Genomic DNA, 25301 nt, shown 5'->3' with positions numbered 1-25301 from the left:
GTGTGGGACAAGTGCCAATATCTTTTTTAGCTTCCCATGCAAAGATGAATGCAGGCCAGATGCCGCGCCCAGGCTAAGTTCAGCGATAGACCGCATTTGTGACGCTGGCGCGTTCTTGTGCGGTGCTGCGACACCCACGAAGATTCGAAAACGAAACACCCGGCTTGTATTGTTTTTAACCGATGCTTCTTCTTCCGTTTATCCTCAAGACTTCGCTCCTTTATGCCTTGGCTTCCCTCGCGGCGACGATGTGCTTGCCCTGCGAGCTGCAAATATGCAAAATATGCAAATGCCACGTAGCTGGACAGAAACAAGGTGATGTTGTTTGCCGTCGCTTGGAGATACTCAGATTATTTTCTTGCATTCCGCCTAATTACATAATTAGTCTTAATTGATCAACTTCTCAAATGTTATAATTAGATGAAAAGTGTGAATGAGAAAATTGTAGAGCAACATGAAAAACTCCCGATACAGCTTTCTGTTGCTCAATACGTGCTACATAAAAGTTCAAAAAAAAAAAAACTCTTTAAAAGTGTTTTTCAGAGCGGGAAAGAAGTCCGCGAATACACGCTAAGTGTCTCGAGCGGCCAGTCGCGCGGCAAATACAGAAAGCTGTATCACGAGTTTTTCATGTTGCTCTACAATTTTCTCATTCACACTTTTCATCTAATTATAACATTTGAGAAGTTGATCAACTAAGACTAATTATGTAATTAGGCGGAAATAATCTGAGTATCTCCAAGCGACGGCAAACAACATCACCTTGTTTCTGTCCAGCTACGTGGCATTTGCATATTTTTAAATCTTGGTACATGATAGTTGGGACACGCTGTATATCTTGCGATGTTGACTTAGCATGGGTCATCCTTTTAAATGCCACGCGATTCCTTCACCTACCCCTGTCAACGTTGTTGAATCTGGCTATCTGGTGTGCAATGCTAGGGCCCCAAAAATTGAAATTGGGTGCATACGTTTCGTACTTTACCATTTACCGTCCCCTATCTATCATGGGCAGCGAATCGACGAAACGACTTACAGGGACATTAGAGAGAGAGAGAGAGAGAAAAAAAAAGCAAGTTGAACTGTATCAGTAAATTAACCTTTTAATATGCTAGAAAAGTCACTCTTACTGTGTAAATATGTTTGGTAAGCCACATAACGCGCAATAACAAGACAGGTGGCGACGCTGCCTTGAAGTTCCCGCACCAGACTGCAGTGACGTCATGGATTTTGACAGCGTGTTCTCGGGCCTAGTCAACTTTTTATCGGTAAAGATGAACTGCGTAGTGTTCTGAAGAAGCCAACGACTGCACTTCGCAAGTTTCGACAATCTTCACTGCACCACAGAGGCTACAATGAGAGGAAATGCATTGAAATCCATGACGTCACACTGACGTATCGGCGCTGAAATACCGGCTCAAAATTCAAGGAATGGAAGTTTGGCCTTCATGTTCTCTTCAAGTATTCCATCTCTTACTGCGAAATTAATGAAAGTAGAGTTTTGAAACAACATATTATAACTGAATTAGCGTTTCTCCTTAGTGTACCTTTGAGGTAGAATAAATCTGCATGTACAGTAGACTCATCAAGACGAACCCAGTTAAGCCGAATTTACGTATATGAGGAACAACGTGCGAACATCCAATAAATGTAGCTTTTTACGTCCGCCTTAAATTCTAAAGCTGTTTCAGTTTGTGTCGCGGTCACTGGGGGACACCTGTAATAGCAGATTTCGAGTCCTGTGGCTCAGTAATGACAAAACGAACGGATTTTCGCGGTCCTTTCGAGTTTGTCTTAACGGGTGTCTACTGTATGCATGTAAGTACATATTTGCGAAACAGCCTTCATTCAAATGCACTCGCATTCACATTGATAGTTGTGGATAGATAGATAGGTCCTGCCAAATTTTTGTCTGCAGGCTTAGATGACATTAGTTATACTTTCGTGGTCGATATGCCTGGGTTGCTGTTATTACTCTGGGGGATAGACTTCACGTAATTATTATACTTCACGCTCTTTGGACGTTGTGTGCAAGCTTGATCAACAATAAAGAAAAAAATCCACCGACGATTACGATGCTCCCTAATGCGAAATTTGAGCGAAGCTCTATACGTGTTTTCATTTCACGATATATTGGCCGGTGCGGACAATCTGTCTCATGCGGCACGTTGCAGACGGAGCGAATTGTGGCGCAACTGCCTCGTTAATCGGAAGATTGCGAGAGGCAGCGCGTGGGTGGGGCGTGGGCGCGATTCACACTAGCCGCAGCAGACAGACCTCCGCTCATGCAGCGCTTTGTTTCCATACAGACGACACCCGCTACTCTGGCACTATCTCGTAGCCATCGTCGCCGCAGAGCCCGTCTTGCGTGGCACTACGCTTTTATTTCGATAGCAATTATATGGACACTCCAAAGCGGATTTCTGCCGTCGGCGTCGCAGTGAGGTTCCGTATGACGTCAACGGCGATGAAATCGTCGCCGCGCGCCGTATGCTGTATGTGCGAGTGAAAGCGCGCGAGGGACGCACACTTTCACGGGGAACGAACTCACGGCGGAGAGCAAACGCGCGTTCTGCGCCGTGCCCCCTGAAGGGCTGCAGAATTAAGCGTCTCTTTCATCCTTTACAATCACCATATATATATATATATATATATATATATATATATATATATATATATATATATATAGAGAGAGAGAGAGAGAGAGAGAGAGAGAGAGAGCAAACGCGACCTCTTCCGCCGCGCGAAAGGCCGTGGGGGGACGGGAGGGAGGGAGGGGAGGCGACGTTTAGTTGCGGCACCAAATGACCATTTACATAAAAAAACGTTGCGAGGCGAGAAGGTGGCAAAGACTTCCGACGCTGCTCGACGAGTGTGCCGTTCTGATCTCGTCGAAAACCTCTCAGCCGCCCCCAGAGGCACTGGCAACAGTCACCAACGCCGCGCGCGTTCGGTGCGAACGTGGGCAAAACGCCGACGGCGTCGACAACAGTTCTGCGCGTTGCTGGTGCAGCTGCATGTCCAAGTTTATACAGTCAAACTACTATCCTTACTCTGTATAGCTCTCTACTAATTTGCTATCGCAATTGATGCTTCACCTTTCGGGTGAAACTGCGACAGTTTTTGTCGTCGTCGCCGTCATCATCGCCGTGAGGTTCCGTATAAAGTCCAACGGCGATAAAACCGTCGCCGCGCGCCGTACGCTGTGTGTGCGAGTGAAATCGTGCGAGGGTGAGCCGGCAAACGCAGTTTAATCTTGCGCACGCGAAAGAAAGGCGACCGGAAGCGCGCGCGGTCTTCGTTCGCGCGCGAGGCACGGGGAGGAGGCGATGGAGACGGCAGGGGGGTGCGTTCTGCTCTTGTGGCTGCTGCTTACGGAGCTGCCGCGCCGGCGCCTATCCTGAAAGCGATCTGCGATGTGGCCAAAGTGTGCGCCCGCGGGAGGCCTCATATTCAACGTGATCTGCGATGGGTACAAAGTGCATGCGCCGAGCGCCTGTAGCTTTGTATGCGCTGTGCCTTCGACGTTTAGTTCGCGTTGAAGAGAGAGCCAACGCGAAGGTCAATTTGCTCGCTGCCGCTGGCGCGCTTTCTCACTCCAGCGTTTTCACCAGTTTCCGCAGTCATCGAGCGAGATGTGTTCATGTTTACCTGTGCACGCGTGACACCGTACTTGTTTATTTAGTTAGTAAGCGAATATTTACAATTTTACACGGCCGGTAAAACTACTCTCCTTATTTCGTTTAGCTGTCTACTAATTTGCTATCGCAATCGATGCTTCGCCTTTCGTGCGAAACTGCGGCTTTTTCTTTTCACGCTTTCGCCATACCCTCCTCCTCCGCTTTCCTCCTGGCGCTCTCTTCGCTATCGCCAACCTTTGATCCGCGTTCGCTCTTTAATCCTTCACTGTGCTCGTACGCCGTGGGACGATGCCGACGCAGGAATGGGCGCCTAAGAGCTGCGCTCTAAAAGCTCGTAGCCTAGCGGATAAGATCCGCTGGTCGTTCTTTCGTTCCCACTTCGACCACTGACGCAGAATCGTACACCTTTCGATCTCGGATCTCCTTTGCTTTGAGCTGTTGCGTGATGACTGGTGACATATGGTGCTTACCTTCACGATATTGGCAGTTCCAGCAAGGCACAATCTGATTTCAGGAGACTAGGAGATCCAGTACGCTCGGCTTGCATGAATTAGTGTTTGTTTTGAAACCGGGTTTAAGAAATTGGCTGTGGTTTAGCTCTGGTTAAACCTAGTCGAGTAGCGATAGCTACAGACCCCCGGCTGCGCTTAGGCTTCGCTTGTAGTTAGACATGTTGTTATTAAACTTAGTGGTTTCCACTAGACTAAAAAAGGAGAGATGTTGTGGTCAACCAACGGGTAAAACCAATGGCAGGAGCGGTGGCCGCGCGGCGACCGCGACGAGGCGAGTTGCCGGACAATCGAGGCCTGTGGTGTGACGTCACAAAGAGGGCGCGGCGAGCGCGCCAGCTGCGGCGGTTCCCAGGCAACGGCGGACGCGCACCTGTAGGAGCGGTGGCCGCGCGGCGACCGCGACGAGCCGAGTCGCCGGAGAATCGAGGGCCGTGGTGTGACGTCACACAGAGGGCGCGGTGAGCGCCCAACGGCAGGAGCGGTGGCTACACCCCCTAGATATAGAGTGTACTAGACAATACCATATTCTAGTACACTCTACTAGATAGCACGAGGCCTACGCACTCCGATCATGACGTCATGCTACCTGCCCCGATTGCCATATAATCTAATGGGGATGCTCCCGCGTAAGTAACAGTGATTTTGACGTCACCGCTTTCGTCAAGCCAGCCGTGGCAATGGAAATTTCGGGCCAGGTAGCATGACGTCATAGATCGGAGTGCGCCTGTGCTATCTAGGTGGTGTTGGCGGTGGCCGCGCGGCGACGCCGAGTTGCTGGAGAATCTAGGGCCGTGGTGTGACGTCACAGTGCGGCCACGGCTCAAATTGCGGCGACGGCGAACAGGCGAAAACCTGGCATAATGTAGCTATCGCTACAATAATCAAAATGGTGGAGTGACTGTTTCTTTTTTTCTATCGGCCACGGCGGTCGCATTTCGATGAGGGCGAAATGCGAAAACACCCGTGTACTTAAATTTAGGTGCACGTTAAAGAACCCCAGGTGGTGTAAACCATCCACTGTCGTGCTGCCAACAATTGTACAATTCTGTTGTAGTTTCTAACCGATGGTCCCGTTTTCAGTATTAATACTTTTAACTCGAGCCTGTATACTAGATTTATGTATTTATGTTTTGTGTATGAATAAACTCAAACTTCAAACTAATCTCTATTGCGGACATGTTTACTTTCTCCCTGCACTCGCTGAACCCAAGGGCTTCGAGGCCAGAGGTCCCTAAATCGACCGCTGGGCAGATATCTTCACATTCTAATAGAACATGCTCCATCGTTTCCCTAGCATTACCGCAGCAAGCACATGCTGCTTCTTCCTTATTGTACCTCGCTTTATAAGTGCGCGTTCTAAGGCATCCTGATCTCGCTTCGAAAAGTAAAGATCTTCCCTTAGAGTTATCGTAAATTGTTTCTTTGCTGACTTCGTTTTTTCCTCTTAGTTACTCATAGAAGGTTTCTTTTCCATTGCCGCCACCGATGAGATTGTCTCATTCTCTCTGACCTTGCGCTTGACATTCTTTGTTGCCATGTTACTTATTATACCGCTCTCGTACTTGCTGGTAAGCTTCCTAGTTCTTTTCCTCTACTGTGAATCAATGTATATCCTGTACAAATATCTGAACACTCTCCCAGACCATTTACTTCCTTCCATATTCTTCAGTCGTTGTTCATAATCAATTTTACTCTGAGCTTCCCTCACTTCAAAACTTCGCCAGCCCATATACCCTGCACAGCTCCTTTTGTAGTCTTCCCGTACGTGAGCGCCCAATGCGAGGCATCCCACTGACCTCTGGTTACCACCGAGTCCAGATTGTACCCCAAGCAAACAATCGCATTTCCAAATGTAAGTCCTGGAACCATTACACCTTCCCACATAATCCGGAGCACCTCGTAACTATTGTATCCCCATAGCGCTCTGTGATTCATTATGGCCGCATTTTTCTTCCTTTTTGCTGTTATTGTTTTGTCCTGCGTTTCCATATATCTATTACCTTCGTTTATCCATATACCAAGGTATTTATATTCTTTTACCTGAGGTAATTGCTGACCCGGTATTTACAACCTGGTATTTACACTGGCTCTTCACTGTTTTCATTTAATACCATAACACATGATTTTTAACGGTAAATTTCAGACCTAAATTCTCGCCTTCCTGTCCACAGATATTAGCCAGACGTTGCATACCACTTTGCTTGTTAGCTAGCAACACAATGTCATCCGCATAAAATAAACCTGGAAACTGCTGCTCTACAATATTGTACCCGCCTGTTTGTATGAGAGATTGAACCCGATATTGCTTCCCTCTAGCGCTTTTTCATCCTTACCATGTACAGACGTGAGCATCCTTGTCTAGAACGCGGAAACGGCGGCTTCCGGTGCTCTCCGGAGCCAGCCAGCGACGTCTAACGTTAGCTGCTGGGTCCGACGTCTAACGGAAGGTGCTGGGCACGTTTGGGCCCAGCAACTACCGTTATACGTCGCTGGTTGGCTCCGGAGAGCACCGGAAGACGCCGTTCCCGCGTTCTAGACGGAAGGTGCTGGGCACGTTTGGGCCCAGCAACTACCGTTATACGTCGCTGGTTGGCTCCGGAGAGCACCGGAAGCCGCCGTTCCCGCGTTCTAGACGGAAGGTGCTGGGCACGTTTGGGCCCAGCAACTACCGTTATACGTCGCTGGTTGGCTCCGGAGAGCACCGGAAGCCGCCGTTCCCGCGTTCTAGACGGAAGGTGCTGGGCACGTTTGGGCCCAGCAACTACCGTTATACGTCGCTGGTTGGCTCCGGAGAGCACCGGAAGCCGCCGTTCCCGCGTTCTAGACGGAAGGTGCTGGGCACGTTTGGGCCCAGCAACTACCGTTATACGTCGCTGGTTGGCTCCGGAGAGCACCGGAAGACGCCGTTCCCGCGTTCTAGACGGAAGGTGCTGGGCACGTTTGGGCCCAGCAACTACCGTTATACGTCGCTGGTTGGCTCCGGAGAGCACCGGAAGCCGCCGTTCCCGCGTTCTAGACAAGGCTGCTCACGTCTGTACATCATAAACAGGAGCAGGGATAGAGGGCACCCCCATCTCAGTCGCTTGTTGATAAACTTGCTGATCGCTCCTGATCACGCAAACTGCATTTTCTAGGTAAATCTCTCTCAAAAGCTGTATACAGTCCTTGTCTATGCATTCCAGAATATCCCACAATATGTTGCGGTTTACGTTATATCATACGCTCCGGTAATGTCTAAAAAAGCCACATATAGCGGTCTCCTTTCTTCTCTGGATATTGCATTACACTGAGTAAGTACAAATACGTTATCCAGACGCCTACCGATTCTGAAGCCGTTCTGAAGTTCTCCCAATATACCATTATTCTCTGCCCATGCTTGCAGCTTTAATTTAATCGCCTGCATTGCTAACCTGTATATTACCGATGTCAACAGTCTATATGAGTGAATTCTCAATCTTTTTTACCCTTACCTTTATAAATTAAATTCACTATACTTTGTCGCTAACTGTCTGGTATTCGCCTATCTTGTAAGATTTTTTTCTACTATTTTCATCACAACTTCCTTACTTTTTGGTCCTAGTTCCTTAATCAGTCTAACGGGAACACAAAGACTGCCAGAGAACTTTTTTTTTTTCTCAAACACATTAAGAGAGTTTATGACAAAACAACTGCATAAATTCTGGAAATACTTATTCAAACCAGACAGCCCTGCGGCTACAATGGAAATTTCAGGTTGCATCGTTGAACCTGCGCATAACTTGCTTCCAGTCAGTTTTTACGCATACGCAGCCTTCATATCTACCACTAACAAACAACACATCCCAAATGCCAGACGTAACGATGCCAGAATCTGGTGTTCTTAATCTGCTTCTACAACTTGACGTTAAAAAGTCACATGTTCCAGACGAAATTTCAAACACATTTCTTAGACACTATGCTGCTCAGTTATCCCCCTTTCCTACAGAAGATAATTCACCTTATCATTGGAAACAGCGGTGTTGCCTGCTGACCGATTGTGTGCGAAAGTTATACCAATCCATAAATGTGGTGACAAACAGCTGATAGATACCTACAGACCCATATCTTTAACAAGCACATATTGTAAGTTAATGGAGCATATCATAAATAAAGCGCTTATGAATCACTTGGAGAATAACAACTTGCTTTACCCCCACCAACACGGTTTTCAAAGTCCTGCTCATTGGCAACAGGAAGCAGTAAGCCTACGCTCGAAACGCTCTCACCCTCGCGGTATACCTCAATGCAACACCTTGCTTTCATGGGCGGCCACGCGTTCGCAATGTCGCGTTTCAATCCGCGAGCGCTGTACTTATTATATGCTTCTGAATAAACTTTGGTATGAAGTCTTAAGCGCCTGTTATGTCCACTTCTTTTCTTAGTCCCGGTCTTGCGCTGCTTACCTGTCATTACAAGATGCGTGTTTATCGTGCTTTTGGAATGCAACTAATATACCCTTCTGAAAGAACTTGTACGCAATAAAAGTGCGCATCCAGTATTACTGTTTTCTTAAACCCTTCCTTCATAATAAATATTCAGTAGATAGTCAGCACTCGGTCGCTTGGTCTCCCTTCCATCCCTGTGCAATTTTTGCACCGAGAAATTCAACATGAACACGCACGAACTCACTCAGTCTACCATACTTCTAAGTCTAATCATGTATTGTTCTTAAGGCAACAGCAGCATGAAGCTTATTTTAAAAGTGTAGCAAATTTTATGTCAGGCCTTGCAATAAATTTTATTCATGCAACCCCACAAAACCCGACCACCATTTCACATCAAAGAAAATTAAAGCTTGTTAAAATTTATTTCTGGCCTTGAAGAGCATATGGTACGAAGAAAACAGTGAAGTAATAATTAACTAACATTAATTAGTACATCAATCAATAATTGATTTCTATTCACAACTGAAAACTCCCTCCAGCATATCAAAAACACTAGTATGGGCTCCAGTGTTGGGTTTCCCACGCTTAAATCACGAGTTTTTAGGCATCAAGTTCAACGTATAAATCCGCTGTGCTTTGTGGTGTTAATATGCCTCACGAGAAAGTTATTTGCAACAGCAGCATGAAGCTTTTAAAAGTGTAGCAAATTTTATGTCAGGCCTTGCAATAAATTTTATTCATGCAACATTTGTACACTGTTCATCAACAATTTGTTTGTTTGTTTCGTTTGTATTTTTGCATACAGTACATTTTACAAACGCCCCCTCCTTGATCGTCTTTTATTTTCTCAGCAAAGGTGGCAACCATAGCCATGACCCGCCGCCTTCTTCGAGCCATTCTGCTGAAAACTAGGAGCTCCTGAACACCATGAAACTCAGTACTGCATCTCTTGCCATGCTGTTTCCAGCAACACCGCATTGAGCCATGCTATTGAAGTACTATCAAATAAAATGCTACAAAATAGCTAAAACTGACAAGTACTGCCTTCAACTGTATAATAAAAAAGCACAGAACCATCGGTTGAACACAGAAGGCAAAAGGCTGCTGACCGTCTCACAACTTTCTAGCTCAAAGATAACACTTGAAATCGGTGACAAAGCAGCAGCAAGACACAGAAATGGTCCAACTGCGCAGTATAACTTGGGAAGTCCATAAACAAGTTTAAATGAAACCAACTGCACCCTCCAAAGGTTACAGAACTGTGTCTCTAATAGGAAAGACACTTGCTGCAAAATTCTTCAAAAGCCCCTTTAAACTTTGATTGTCTGCATAGAGATAAGCTAGCTCCCATCTCATGCCCGTTTTTCAGTTTTTGCCCATGAAAAACAGGAGTAAGCTACACTAGTGCGATTTTTATAAATATTTTTTTAGGGCAAATATGCCATTTTGTAATGCCGTGCATTAGACTTGCAACTTGAAAAAAATTGTGTAACTTTCTTCAGTAATTAGTATTCTACTACTTTCTGAAATAGTATATAATTAGTACTCAGCTCGGTTACTTATTTGCAAGGTACTCAGCAACTCAATTACTATATCGAGCAGAGCTTTCAAATGTGCACTTTGGTTCAGTGGCATTATCCACATAGCCACAGAAAGTTGTCTATAAGTATAGAAGGAAAGTGTCAGTCGAAAGATTACTCTTGTACTGAATGTGTATTGTGGCAGTAGTTAACAGCGACTGCATTTTGGCTTTGCCATACATGTTTGGCAACTTTTTGACAACTTCTATTGCTGGGGTACATGTGCTTTCGGCAATGACAAGGACATATGACAAATGACAAGGAGAAGAATGCAAACAGTTGTGAGGGAGACTTTATATGCAAAAACATACAATAAACAAACAGATTTAACAATAATTTTTAAAAATATGACATGAGTGAAATGAATTCTTTATATCAAATATAAAATTTTGTCAAGTGAAGTGGTACAATGAGAACATGTTTTTTTCTTTTTCTAAGGTGTATCACATTGGGCAAGCAGGTGACCAACACTATTAATGGTAAACTGTGTGAAAAGACAAAGGCACACACGCACACAGAGCAACAACATCGAATAAAACCTTACCCGTCAAGATCTTTTACAAAGTGCTATCCCATTACATTTGATCGACAAGATATAGGCCCATTTATTACAAAAAGTAAGCCCACAAGATTTTTTTGTACAAAAGGAACCCTGTGACGCGACCGCCACGACCCATCATCAAACCCGACACAATGCCTAAACAATAACAAGCATAAATATAAACAAAATATAACAAGATAAAATGCTGGGTATGGTCTCATGAAATGAACAGAGTATCACAGAAAAAGTGAACCCAGATAAACTGAGTGAAGTTAAAATAAATAACAAAGGGCACTAAATGCGAAAGATCAATGCAAGCATAGTCAACGATAACACCTTAAGCATGACTATGTAGAAATGAAATTTAATTTTAAGTGACACCACAAATAAATTAGAGCTGGCAAAGATTGTCTTCGTCTTTTCACATTACTTAACTTCAAGAATGTGGTCCAAACAGAAGTACCATTACTAGGTCAACATTGTCTGCTAAATGTTGATGGTTCTGTCACATCAAAGCAACGATTTGATAGCGGTGGCAGAACAGTGAACATGTTAGCGGACAGTGTTGGCCAACCTGGTTAGCCCATTGCGACAGTGCACCACACTCGCATTAAGAATCAACATGATGCAACAGCCTGTGATGTGCAAAATGGGCAGGCAGTGCAAAACTTTGGACTGAAAACCTATGGCACTATTAAAATTGGCAGTGAACAGCACATCACCTCTACAAATGCATCAAAAGGCAACCTGCTTCATCAGTCATGCACTAATGAAGAGGTTACACAATATTCAAGCCTAATGGAGTGCAGTTCTGGATATCAATGTGATATCTGCACTAAACACAGCACACATGAATGTAAGAAAATACACTTCAAACTGCTGTCCTGGTATACATGTTGCACTGCATGGACAGGTGAGACAGTTTTCAGTTCTTACAATCGGAGCTATGGCAGTAGCTATAAAAATGGGCTTTAATGTATTGCATCACACAACAGGTACGTATAGGGCTCAATCTGGATGTTTACTCCCTCCATGCATTCACACAACACAATTTTGACTGCAGCAGCAGGAACATATATTCACATGGAGATCAATCTGGATGCACAACTCCTCCATGCATTGACACAACACAGTTCTGGCTGCAGCATAAAGAAGCATCAATGCCCCAAGCTTGCAAGCTTTGCCTCATATTCCTTGAGATAGGAAAGCTCTTCGTCAAGGGATACATCAAGGAAATCCTCTTCGTTGACAGAGATATCATGTGCGAGCCGTTCCATGGCTTCCCGCTCCTTTCCATCGCCTTGTAAAAAGAAGAAAAAAAAAAAAAAGGATAAGAATGCCACACACACACACACACACACACACACACACACACACACACACACACACACACACACACACACACACACACACACACACACACACACTTAAAAATGCAAGTTGTAATGAGTTGCTAGAAACAACATAACAACTAACTAGTAACCTACACATGCATACAAGCAAACATACACTATACCCCCTAGGATACAAGATAGCCGAATTCGTATACATTTGCTGGACATGCTTTTGTACAACAGAAGTAAAACTACAACCCAAGTGAAATCACTGTGGAACAACATAGTTTACTAGTAACTTGCTTGGCAGTATGCTAGAGCATGCTACACAACTTCTACATAAATGACAAAAGAAGAAATCCAAGTTAATTTAAGGGCCGCAAGCAGCTGGCATACGCAAATGAAACGCAAGCTTCTCAAGTCTCATAATCTAAAGCTCTAGTAAAAACGAAGGGGCACTAAAGATAAACAATGAACGAGGTTAAATTTACTAGTACCCTTTGGGAACTAAGAATCTTTTCAGTTGAAAACGAGAACAGTATGTAACAGAGTGCATTGCAATTGGAAGGCTGAATTTACCCAGGACATGCGACGGCTAAGCCGTTAGTCTGCAAATTAGGGTCCCATTTTGTAATAAGTTTAAAAAGTTGCCACACTAAATTTTGTTTTCTAATGAAATGTAACTACTTCGCAAGAGACCAATTGGGTACACTGTTACCAATTTACTGCTGGTGCCAACATTCATGCCCAGCACCATCTGTGCACATGCAGAACAGTATAGCTAGAATGCATGCAGCTGGCGCCTGGTAGGGGCAATAGCTGCATTACAGCAGTGATGCCACACCACACTGATCTAATAAGAAACACCTCACCAACCTCGGCCAGTTATTTCCAAGAAAAGCAATATCCTGTGGAGTTTCACAACTTACAAGATGGTGTCATTGCCCTCTTTCACTTTCAAGTTGTTTCCAGCATACTTAACCTCCTGATCACGGTAAAAGTGACCCATCTGCTATCATAATCATGCAACCAGAGTCTAGCCATATGCAACATTTCTCTTTGGTGTACCTTTAATGGATTTAGCTGGTTCTGGCTGTAGCAAATGCAAATATTCTCTATGGCGTAATTTTCTAGCAGTTATAATACCGAAGAGCTCATGAACCCAGATGACTTTTTTTTGCACCTACATCTACCACTTTAGAAAAGGTTGCAGGATGCAAAAAATTAGCGAAAGTTCAAACACATAGCTGACTAAGCATGCCACCTGCATGTAAAGAATTACAATGATGCGTGTGCACTAACAAAGTACAATCAACATAAATTGAAACGCGTGCAGAAAAGACGTGATCAGAAGACCTTGTTATGCGTAATTACATGAAACTATTGCATGCAATCAATATGTAGCCAGTTTCGAAGCGTGGTGTAGTTCCAGACGTACATTCTAGAGCCAAACATTAAGCCACCATTCCAAATGTAGGTGAATATGAAAATGCAACAATACACTCTAGTTACACAGAATGTGAGAAGGGGTGAAGTATACCCCACCTGCACAAATTCTGACACAGTCAATCCCAGATATACTGAACTCAAGAAACCAGATAGCTTACTATATGCACATTTCAAAATATAAAATATGCCTCTGAAGTTTAGCTGAAAACTCGGCACGCCTCAGAAAGTTTAAAATGATGGTGAAAAGTGGAACTTTACCGATTAGTTTCTTCAAGGCAATGTCGAATGGAGAAAAGCCAGCGTTGCCCAGTCGCAAGACAGCAGTGCATGCAAAGCACTTATTGCAAATTTTTAATTAGGATAAGGTAGATGAGGCACAGAAGCAAACCAGCCTGTATCGATAAGTGCCATGAGCGCACTTGTAGTGCTAATCGCACGTGAATGTGCCCGGCCGCATGTCTGTTACAATACACTATTTAAACGACCGACCGTCATATGTTGGCAATAAGTCTACCAGGCAGAATATGTTGGATGTTCTGCAAGCTGAAAGCCATTTTCAAAGCTAAGTCCATTCCCACTCCCATGTAGCATTGCGAGCCTGAATGAGACACGTTCAGCTTTGACTGCGGGCCTGGAAATCGCACAGCGATGAGTCTTGCATGCCGCTTTGCGGTGGCAAAATAAAAAAAAAAAAAAAAATCACCAGTACTATAGATTTGTGTCCGATCGGGGGTTTTCTTTTTATTAGGTTTTACATGTGTGCTGGATTTACAAACCCCAGGAGCCACTAGCCGCCGCTGCCTTTTATAAATGGAAGCCTATTCGAAGATGGTTAAAAGGGCTGCCATGCAGTCACGCTTCATTAGTTGAAACAGCTAGTCTTGAAAACCTCAAATTTTGCGACTTCCTGAAGCAGGCTACCACAAACACCTCCTGTTGTCAGTCGCAGTGGGGGAACAGCCAAAATAGGATTTGGAGCAATTTTTGGAGCACTAAATCCTAAATTTGGAGCAGTTTAGCAGTTTCACAAAGAACGCTTACTCATAAAACGCCATAAAATTGACCCCGCATAATAAACGCGCCCCGTAACTTTGCATTGGATTTCTGGGGAAAAAAGTGCGTTCATTATGCGAGTATATACGGTAATGAATTCTATACGGTAATATACGATAATACGACAGGGGTAATTGGAGATCGCAGGGAGAGGCCTTCGTCCTGCAGTGGACAAATACAGGCTGATGATGATATGGTAATTCGCATTAGCAGCGTAGGTGTGGTGGGCAGGGGCATGATCGGAGATCGTTGTTCGGAGCGCGCCTTCAGTTTCGCCGTGCGCGGTTGACCTAGGCCTCGCCCGGTGAAATTGAACGCACGCTCCGAACAACGACCTCGATCGCGCCCCAGCAGTGCACTGCACGCAACTTTTCCTGCCAAACATGTGAAAAGTACACATGCATTTTTTTGCAAGTGGTTCCCTTTCGTTTTTTTTTTTAGACAACCGCGACGCTCCGGCGGTAGTCGAATCATGCAGCGTCTGTTTGACAATCTTTTGGCGTTTCGGCAGTGTACAGCGAAAATCGCCACAGCTTCATTGCAACGCGGTGCCTGTTGCCGCGTGGAACTGAACCCTTGCTAGTTTTGTGCATTGCGTCGCCTACAAAGCTCACGCCATCAGTGCCAGGTCGCCTGCTGTACCATACAAGCCAGTTTCCCCCCGTGGAGTATTCGTACCCGTTCCGCTCGTGACCGTGTGCACGGATACGGCGAGGATCTTGTCGAGTCAACACGGCATTGGCGAACTGCTTTCGTTACTGCAAACAACGTGCACTCCGTGTCTCTGCAAGATAACACTGCAACCAGCAGCAAAAATCTTCTTCGGCACCCACCACAAAACACGCCAACGTTAGCCACCGTACCAACGTGTCGTCTGGGGTGTTTGGATCTCGTCTGCGCTACTGAATCAGACTGGATTGGATTGCGATGTCCAAGCTGCAGGTTGCCAATGTGGCATCTGTTTTCTGCTAAAAGTAGCGTAACCGAGAAATTTCGCGGCTGGTCGGGTGTTTTGGCGCAGCGTGGCGCAATTTCAACATATATCACTGTTTTGACACAGCTCAGCGCAAAAATACGAAATTGTATCAAAACGGCGCAATTGGCGCAGCTGTTGCATCCCTGCAGTCGTGAAAAGCCTTCTCATCAGATCATAGCAAGCTTCCAGTAATGAACCATATGAAGCCAGCAGATAATGAAGCCAAATAAAGCATAGGGGAAATTATTAGAGGTGTGCGAATAGCGATTTTTGGGACCAAATCGAATATGAATCGAATAGTGCCAAAAGGCAAATCGAATACGTTTTCAAATAATGAACAGTGGCTATGACAATTATTAAAGTTAGTATGTTTGTCATTACATGGTACTTATGAAGCGTTGCTTATTGAAAGCACAAAGGGAGCATTAGGAACAAACTACAGTATAGACCACTTATAACGTAACCGCTTATAGTGCAGGACCGGATATAGTGCAGTCTTTTCCGTTAATTTTCCCATAGCACTCCATGTATACACGTATCGCTTATAGTGCAGTTGCGAGAAACGAAATACCGGCTACAGGGCGGCTGCCTGGGAGTACGGAAGTCAGCGGAGACGGCGAACGCTCCCCTCAAACGGGCGCCCCAAAGGAGTGCTCGAGGAAGAGAGAGAGACGAAGTCGAGGAGAAGGGCACGTGGTGCGAACGAACAGCCAGTGAGGCTGAAACCGGAATCTTGAGTGCGAGTCGTGAAATATCACGGCGCGCATAGCGAGCGAGGGCCACGAAACTGCCGACGCCGGCCAACGCTCGCTTCACGATAATGGCAGTAAACGAAACTTCAGGGAGCGAGCGGCGCCGGCACGACACGGCGAAGGGCGTACGCGAAGACCGTGGAATGTGAGGGAGGAGGGCGGCAGGGAAGCGGATTTCGCCTCGGCAACTCCGCCGCTTCGGTGGTTCCCCTTGCCCTCCCTCGTAGCTCCCTCAATTTCGACTGTCACCGTGCGCGCCCGCCGCCTGCACGGCGCCGCCGCTCCAGCCGGCCCGGCGCCAGCTCCCCGAAGTTTCGTTTTCTGCCGTTATCGGGAAGCGGGCGTTTGCCAGCGTGGGTAGTTTCGTTGGCCGGCCTGGGACAGCGCCGCTGCTTCCCTCTGCGCCGTAGCCGCAGCGTGCAAGGTCAACACGTGACTAGAAAGTAGAGGAAGCATAAAGGAGAAAGAAGGGTTCACTGCCATTTTCCACGCGTGGCTACGGTAGCTGGCTACGGTAGCGTGGCTGAGACATCGGCACATACACGCATGTTCCGGCGCAACGCAGAATCGGCGACCTTGCCATTTGAGAGAGGGTGAAATTTCCGCCGCATTTTTTTTTTCATTTTTTTTTGTTTTGTTCGCGCGCGACATTGAGGGGTCTCTCCTAAGCTTTTACTCTGTGGCGGTGCCGGAGCAATGCCGGTCGGAGGTGCCGCCGCATGATTTGGTTCGAATTAACGAGATTCGAATGTAAATTGAATGCAAACGTTCTAGCCGCATTCCTCGACTGTCGCATACGCGTAGCGGCTCGGTGCACATGTCTTACATATGTGCGGGCCTTGAAAATTGTTGCTTTGGTTATAGTGTGGTACCCCTTATAGTACGGATATTCGCGACTCCGGCGACTTTATATAAGCGGTCTACACTGTATGAATGACTTTTTTTTTAAGCCATAGTGAGCAATTTTCTGTAGATGTGTTAAAACACACTTTGATGATGATGATAATGTGATGTAGTCCGACTCTCCAGTGTTTTTAAAATTTTGGGCTACAAGAGACCTTGGCTACAAGAGACATGTTTCCCGGGTCCCTTAAGTGTCTCTTGTAATGAGGTTTTACCGTAATAGTAAAACAATGCGGTACAGCACCTTGCTGTTCATTTTCCGGACGGCGGTTGCCAACAAATGGCAGCTTCCTTGCACTAGAACAGGGTAATGACTGGCACAATGGCAAGGAGCCGTGTCGGCCGCTTAGCTCGAGCATTTCACTGCAGCCAGTAACAAAACATCGGCTACAGTTTGTTTTTAACACAAAACAGTGATCAGTAGAATGAACCGATGTTGTAATTTTATCTTTCACAATACCTGTAGCATGACCGAGAGCGGTGGCAAGAGGCAAATGCAACTCAAAGCCAGTGTCTGGCCACTGCTGCACAGCATGGAAGACTGCTCGACCGTATTATGCGCTTCGCAGCCTGGACGCTATGAACAACAGCCTATCTTCTGTGTGAAATCATGCGATGAGAAATAAAGCGTTAGAAAACAACCGTTGATAATTGCAAAATGCATTGTTTTGAGAAGCACCATACATATGCTAAGGCTTCGAGGTGAAGCTGATTAGGCCTAGCAGCACCTTGGCATGCGCTAGGCCTCGAGCTGGCAGGGTGTTCCACGGCACGCTGTTGCAGGAAGCATGTCGCTAGTTTGTTCGTTGCTCAAGTGCATTTTTGCACATTTGCAAGTGCCCAGAAATAGTTGCGCGCAGTGCACTGCAGCACACACGCATCTAGACAAAATTTGCCTAAAATTTGTTGTAGTCAATAGTCCGTTATAGCTGGGTCCACTAAAAGTAGAATTTGTTGCATGAATATAATAGGCAGACCAAACTAAATAAGAAGGATGGTCTGTTATATCCAAAAGTATGTTTCATGCGGTTCCGTTGTAACAGGCGTGGACTATATATGTGGGGCAGACAGGCCACTATTTAACAAAAAGGCTGAGGGAGCATAAATTACAAATCTGAACACAGTTGCATCAGGCCATCTTGCTGCTCAGTACAAAAGCTGCATCTGGATGCCATTGTTCGGAGGAGGCAGAGAGCGAAAGCCAAGACAAAATAATGCGTAAAATCATGGATGCAGAAGAGATTGTCAGGCTGCACATGCAAACTTTGCTTTCAGAGCACGAATACTAGACTTAGTTGCTGTTGTCTCTCTTGCTTCAAGCTGCCTTGTGTTTATGCACATCTTTTGCTCTCTCTCCAATCCTTTGCTTTAACATCTTTTATCTACCACGTGTTTCGTGTAAATTGAACACAACTTCAAAACTAGAGTGCTACACCTTAGACAAACGAGACCAATTGTGTAGTAGCCAGCTCAAGATTGGAACTATATTTTGAAATGTGATCAGTTAGCAAATAGGTTACATTTAATTATGCAAGATTTTTGTTAGAGGGCATAGGTCATATATGAGAAGTTGTAAAGTGTGTTCAAAAACACCCAGTGAAGTTGTTTTCATGATGTGATCTCTAATGTGGTTCTTTTTTGTGCGCTCTGAAAGCCAGCGAAATGCAAGAAAATGATGTCTCTGCACTTTTGCGCATCGGCAGTGCTCTCAATTAATTGTGTTTCAGAAGAACAAAACCAGCTTCAAAAGTACGTAACTTGGGCTATGATATGCCAGCCCTATCACACACTGTAGCAACAATTGTTCAGATGTTTTCATAACACACATCTAAACTATTGCTACTTCCAGTGTGAGAAAGCAGCAAAAAACACATTTGCAGACAAACTTGAATACTTGACACTAAAGAGCACTGCTGTGAATGCAAGTAAACAGCAGTTGCAAGTTCCACTGCCTTTACGATTTAGGATTGTGCTTGCTGTTAATGACAAAAAGCAGAAAATTGTAGGCCATACTGACAAAAGAAGTATGTAGATGGTGGAGAAATGACTGCTATTGTGGAGAAACTTCAGACTACTAGAAGCTCTCAACTTGTACTGCAGTGGGCACGACATCTGCAGCATTAGTGTTTTACAAAAGTAGGTTGCGTGATCCATTACAGCTATGTGGTACTTCGAGGGTCAAGTCTCCAAAGCAACTGTGTTAGCGTAAGCTGTGCCAATGTGTCAGAGGCAGATTGCAGAATTACTACGTTACATTACTTTAACCTATCCAGCCAATTAACTACATGCCAGGCTGTTAAAATACTTACCAGCATTCTCGCTGTCCCCCAAGATTTCACTTAGTGTTGCATCCACATCACCATTATTTCTCCACAGTGCCTCACAGACAACTTCAAAGTCAATGCCAAGCCTCGTCAATGTGGCCCACATGTCAGGTGAAATGCTCTGCTGAGCTAACTGGGCCCAAACACTTTGATTCATTCCCAACACAGACTGTGTTGCTGAAGATGTAGTTGCCACCGAAGTGCTCGATGCAGATGTGGGAAGCTGCTGCTGTGGCTGCTGGAGCACCTGTAGTTAAAAAGCAGAAGTAATGAGATCACAGAAACACTGTACACAAAGCGTGGGTTTATTCATAAAGCCTTGTTATATCTCAATGTTGAAGCACAAAATAAGATGCAAACAAAGAATATAGGCGGCAAATAGTGCTGATATACAAGTGCTGCTTTTATGATCACAGAAATACATATGCTACAACCAGAAGAAAAGGATGTGACTGCTTAAGCAAAGAAATACAATGCTAAGACAGGGGAAAGCATGAAAAAATTATTTCAATTGTGCTAAAGAGCCAAGCAGTGAAAGCAATAGCTGTTGAAGTATTGCATGCTGTAAGACTTGCTGCATCTCTCATAGTATTGCAGTATAACCCTGATGGTACACTTTTCAAGAGACTGCAGAAAAAGAAAAACATAACACAATAGCCTGGAAAGCAGAGTGAGGAAGGCCACAAATTGCTACAGCAACGTCAGTAACAGCTCTGAATGGCTGCCAATACAGTTATTAGACGTCCCAGTTTTGATACTCTGACCAGAGACAGCGTGTGTGCACATACATAATTAGGGGACACGTATGACGTTCGGTGAGTGGCTCTTTTCCCCTCTTGATATGCTTCACCACATAACATGGCTCTATTGCAGCGAAGCTGACTGAACAGAACTGACAATTATGCATCGCATATGACACTTTCCCCTAGCCCTGTGCTCGACAGATTTGCTCCAGTGTGCTTGGTTTCCAGTAGCTTTTACCCAATGCACACTTTCGGATGCTTCGCCAACTGCTCTGTGCACGTATTCTCCCGATATGCTTGTGCCAACTTCAGACGCTTATTGCGAACTTCAGTCACTTGTTGCTACGAAGACTATAAAGGCATATGTCGCAACAAGTCACTGATATGTTGCAACAAGTGCAGAGGGAAATTTCCCTCTGCACCGCTAAATTTGCGTTTGACTGTAGGTGATGTCTGACTGTAATTGACTGTAGGATGTACAGTTCATCAAAGTTATGACCTGGTTGGTTTAAATGCTCGGCGACGGCTTTGGAAAGCTTTTTAGCTGTGTTCGCACGAGGTCCGTTTACGTCGCCTTGAAAAAGACAAGTCCACTTGTCAAAACGTTGACTCCTGCTTTCACCTTGTTCTCGTTTTGCTCATTGTTTTGAATTTCCATCTCCCACCTTCCCCGTATTTCCCCTTAACTGCAGAAAGTGACATTAAAGCATACAGAAATTCTTGCAGTGTTTTGTTGATGATATTATCATGCCTTGTAACAATGCTGCACATCTTTCACAAGCCTGTCCTTGAACAATAGTCATGCTGTCATACACTGCTCCCTTTAAGTGTACCAAGCTGCTCTGAGCTCATGCATAAATACAGTACTGGCTGGTTGGCTATGGTTGGTTTGATGCTCTGCCGCAAGACCCTTTGGCTGAACTTCTAGCAGACATAGTAACATGCACTATGGCCTTACTTGCCTGCATTTTCAAAGTGGGATAGCAGCTGGTCATGTTGTGCAACATATGGCTTGAATGGCCCAATTTCAGAATCTTATTCACAAAACTAAGCAAAGATAGCAATGACGGGTGTTGAATGCAGAGAGAAACAAGCAGGAAAAGGGGAACTGTGTGACCTAAGCACATAGAGAACTCAATGGGAACATACTCATTACAACATAGGTGTCTTGGATTTTCCACATGCCATGCTGGGTTTTCCTCTGCAATTTTCACAATCTTTGAGCATGTTATGCCTGGTTATGTAACAGCTGTTTTCTCTGTACATACAGCAATGAACTACTGTGCAAGCTGTGCAATATGTTGCAAATTAAAATTTTACATCCAAGAAAAATGTGTTTCCAAGGGTTTGCAGCCCACTGACGTTTGCGAAAATATGTGGCAGTTGTTTTAGAAGCAGGAGAATAGAGTACATTAAATATTGCTATGTTTATGGTACTGCTGGATGATCCCCTTAAGCAACTGGCCTTCCAGCCCTTAAATAAGCGGTGAGTATACAATCACCAGCAATTTGAATATGACCGGACATATGCCAATGTGTTTATAGTACAAAAGGCTCTTTCGTGGTAAGAAAAGAGCAGGCTTTCTGGTCGAGGAGACAGTGCAGGATAGACGATATAAGTGCTAGTTAAAAAAATTCATTTTGTACACCTTTACATGAAAATAAGCTGTACTGACTACTTCAGTTGAGCATGTGTGCTCTGGGCACCTAATGTTACTATGCATGTCATCACTCCATGCCAAATGTACACAGTGTGCACCTTGTACACACCATGCAAAAAACTTCTCTAGATATCATGCATGTCACATACTCTTATTGTTTCTACACTTTTAATTAAACTACAAATCACTTCCAATGTGCTTTCCTTGGGTTCATTATCTGTATTTTTTTTAATTTAGAACATAGTGTGGTCAAGTAGACCGAGCAGGTGGGTACTTGCAACATTGTGCATGTGTTAACATAGTGGTTCAAAACATAAGTAATCGAACACGTATAGGATCAACAAAGTTAGTCAATGTCCGATTTCTCCGACTCCCCAGGGGCCGGTAAAACTTGGTAAAATCGGACAGTTCGAAAAAATTGATGCATGCCTTTTACTGCCCCCCAAGGGCTCAAATCGCAACAAACTTCCGAAACAGCTTTAACAGCCTCCCAGTACACTTATTAGGTATAATGGAGCTCATACTTAAGTATAGTCGTACTTTCCTTAGAACTTTTAGCTTAGAAATTTTATTGTCATGCATACGTTTTGATGCAGAGTCCTGTTGATTTATACTGGCTGAAAATGAAGCAAACAGAGCCTGTGCATCATTTCTAGTTTGTTCCCTGTCTTTTGTGTAAGGGTCCCATGTGATACAAGCATACTTAAATTTTGGCAAGATAAAAATGCGTAATGCTGTTGGGTATCAATCTTAAGTTTGCGCCTTCAGAAGGTAGAAAGTTATAAGAATGATAAACAGTGGCTGAACGAGGGATGTCACTGGAGCCAACATTTCAGCAAGGAAACTTGCCTGCGTCAGCGAAGGCAAGCCTCCTTGTGGAAATGTTGGCTCCAGAGACGTTCTCTGTTTGACCACTCTTGATCACCAAATTTGCGACATTTAGAAACAACAAACAAAATAAATTCAAATTCACAACTCACCTGAATTGCAACATTTATGTCATTGTTGGCCTGCTGCAGAGCGTGGCGTGCATTACTCGACGAGAAGCCCATGGCCTTCAAGGCGTCGTAAGTCTCTACACTAACCCACTCTCCATTGCATGTTTTGCCCAGGCTGCGTTTTCGCAGCTTCAGCTTCCTTTCTTCTAGCTCTTTTTCATGTTGAGCTTTCTTCTTGTCTTGTTGTGTAATGATGTGCTGCACAGCTAGGTCCACGTCTCCTCCAGTAGCACGCAAGGCCAAGCGGGCGACAGATTCCGAGAAGCCCAGTGCCATGACCTGGAAGAGTGACTCATCTTATCCCACAGTTCAAAAAAAGCCGAAGGCACAGAGTGGTTATAATAAATAATTGCTAAAAACTTGACGTCTTCACACTCCATAAACCCAGTAAGGAATGAAGGGGTGACAGGCTCGGTTGCTCTAGTAGCTATGGCATTCTGCTGCTGAGCAAGAGTTAGATTCCTGGCCGCGGAAGTTGCATTATGATGGGGGTGGAATGCAAGAACGCTTGTGCACATAGAATTAGGTGCGTGTTTCCCAGATGGTCAAGATTAATCTGGAGCCCCCCACTATGGCATCCCTCATCAACCCACAATGCAGTTTCAAGACATTAAACCCGATAATTTGACTTTTACAGTGTCAAGGGGTGCACTGCCTGTGCAATCAAAGCAGTGTAGCATTGAACTCCAGGCTGCGTACCAAAGTTTCAACAAATTTTCATGCTGCAGTGATTAAAATTTTCAGTGTTACCTACTGTGCCATTAATATTTCGATAATTTCAGTATACCATACAAATGATAAATTATCAGAAGTAACAAAAGTACACCCCATACCAAGCTGCAAAAAAATTTGATTAAAATAATACTGACAAGTTCTTGTAAGCAGACTTTAAATGGTATCGAGGACACCATAGCTATAAAAGTGGTTGCTACACTACAGATTGATTCATGGAGTTTCACGCAAATAAACATTTTTTCGTTAGCAGCGAACGCGAAGCAAATAGTTCAGATTAGTTGTGGGATTTGCATAAGACCTTGACATAAAAGCTAGATGTTGACAAATCCAAGAAAGCTAGTTCTTTTCAACCCTGTGCAATGCTATGTACTCAATTGTGCACTTTCTACAAATGCATTAATTCGTTCAACTTGTTCTTCTTTAGTTTACCCAAATCTTGTGCTTCCCCTCTGGCAATCTGCACGTTTCCAGCGTTATATGACTGAAGAAGCATTAGTTATGCAACAAAACAAACAGCACAGTCACGCCTGTGGCAACGTCAGTCGATCTAAGTGCAAATAAATATTTTTTTCCCCGACTTTCTTGAATGCCCTGCTAAGTTTACAAGTTCGTAAAATGTGTTAAATTCTTCAGACTGTACATACAACAAAGTATATTGCCTTGCTCCTAAGAGTACTCTGGCAGTAGCGGAATTAGTGCAGTGTCACAAATGTGTACAAAGCATGATACCGTACGTGAAGTGAACCCCCGCCGGTCTTCGTACGATAACCAACCACATGCGTTGGTGCCTCTTATTTTTTTTTTCTCTTTCAGAAATGTCGTGTGTACCCTGTGCAACATTCTAGATGAAAAAGTCTCATGGCCTTTAGACACTGTCCATGGGAACTACCGATAAAGAAGGAACCGAGATTTTCCTCTGCCTAAGACGGCGTTGTGCAGCCTCACTGACAGCAAGATGAATCATGTCTGCCGTACAACTACTTAGAAAGGCATGTGCTCGAATCTGTTTTGAATACATTGCAGAGCAAACCTACATGATGTCCAGACATCCCTAAATGTCGACCGAAGGACAAAGCTCCTAGACTTGATGCACTTCTGACTACTGGTTGCAGATGCCTTCATTACATCTGTGCCATGCAGAAGAAAGCATGAAAAACCATCCCATGAAATTAAGACATTCTGCCTGAACTTCTCCAGGAAATAACGCATTCAGCTGCCCAACACAGATGCCCAGTATGATCCTGTTGTGCAGTGGTCTGAAGCTCAGAGAAAAAGTAGATTTGGTAAGGATGGAATTGTGATGGAATTGTGAAGAATGCAAGGGATGCTCGAGAATGTTTCATGAAGTGCAAGGTGCCCCTATGACACACCAAGAAGTGAAGTTGCTTCTTCTCATTTCACAACTAACATCCCTATGCCAGTTTTAAAACCACTGAGATGCATTGTACAAAATTCTGTACAGTCTCACAAAAAATAAATAAATAAATAAATAAATAAATAAATAAATAAATAAATAAATAAATAAATAAATAAACCATGTTTGTTTTTTCTCAACAATCTTTTTATTTGGTCTTACCTTGCCGCGGAGCAGCTTTAGAGCAAGAAAATTCACCGACGATTACAATACTCCTTAATGCGAAATTTGAGCGCAGCTGTATACGCAGGGGTGGGGCTGTCCAAAGTCATTTCGAAGCAA

The 25301-nt window shown here is 44.5% G+C and overlaps 1 protein-coding gene across 1 annotated transcript in view; it reads right to left on the bottom strand.

Moving 5' to 3' along the window:
* Nucleotides 1–10410: 10410 nt before the first annotated feature.
* The window catches only part of LOC119462271 (NEDD8 ultimate buster 1-like), a 41206-nt gene continuing 26315 nt past the window's right edge, over nucleotides 10411–25301 (bottom strand). The window contains exons 8-10 of the mRNA XM_037723617.2: nucleotides 22853–23149; nucleotides 19454–19715; nucleotides 10411–11977 (exon numbers count right to left, since the gene is read on the bottom strand). Coding sequence (XP_037579545.1) covers nucleotides 11835–11977; nucleotides 19454–19715; nucleotides 22853–23149 — 702 coding nt within the window. The 3' untranslated portion in view covers nucleotides 10411–11834. The remainder of the gene's footprint in view (nucleotides 11978–19453; nucleotides 19716–22852; nucleotides 23150–25301) is intronic.

The sequence above is a fragment of the Dermacentor silvarum genome, chromosome 1, assembly GCF_013339745.2.
Source record: "Dermacentor silvarum isolate Dsil-2018 chromosome 1, BIME_Dsil_1.4, whole genome shotgun sequence".
In the NCBI taxonomy this organism is placed as follows: Eukaryota; Metazoa; Arthropoda; class Arachnida; order Ixodida; family Ixodidae; genus Dermacentor; species Dermacentor silvarum.
The sequence above is the reverse complement of the archived record's forward strand: the minus strand, read 5'-3'. Positions and strand labels throughout refer to the sequence as shown.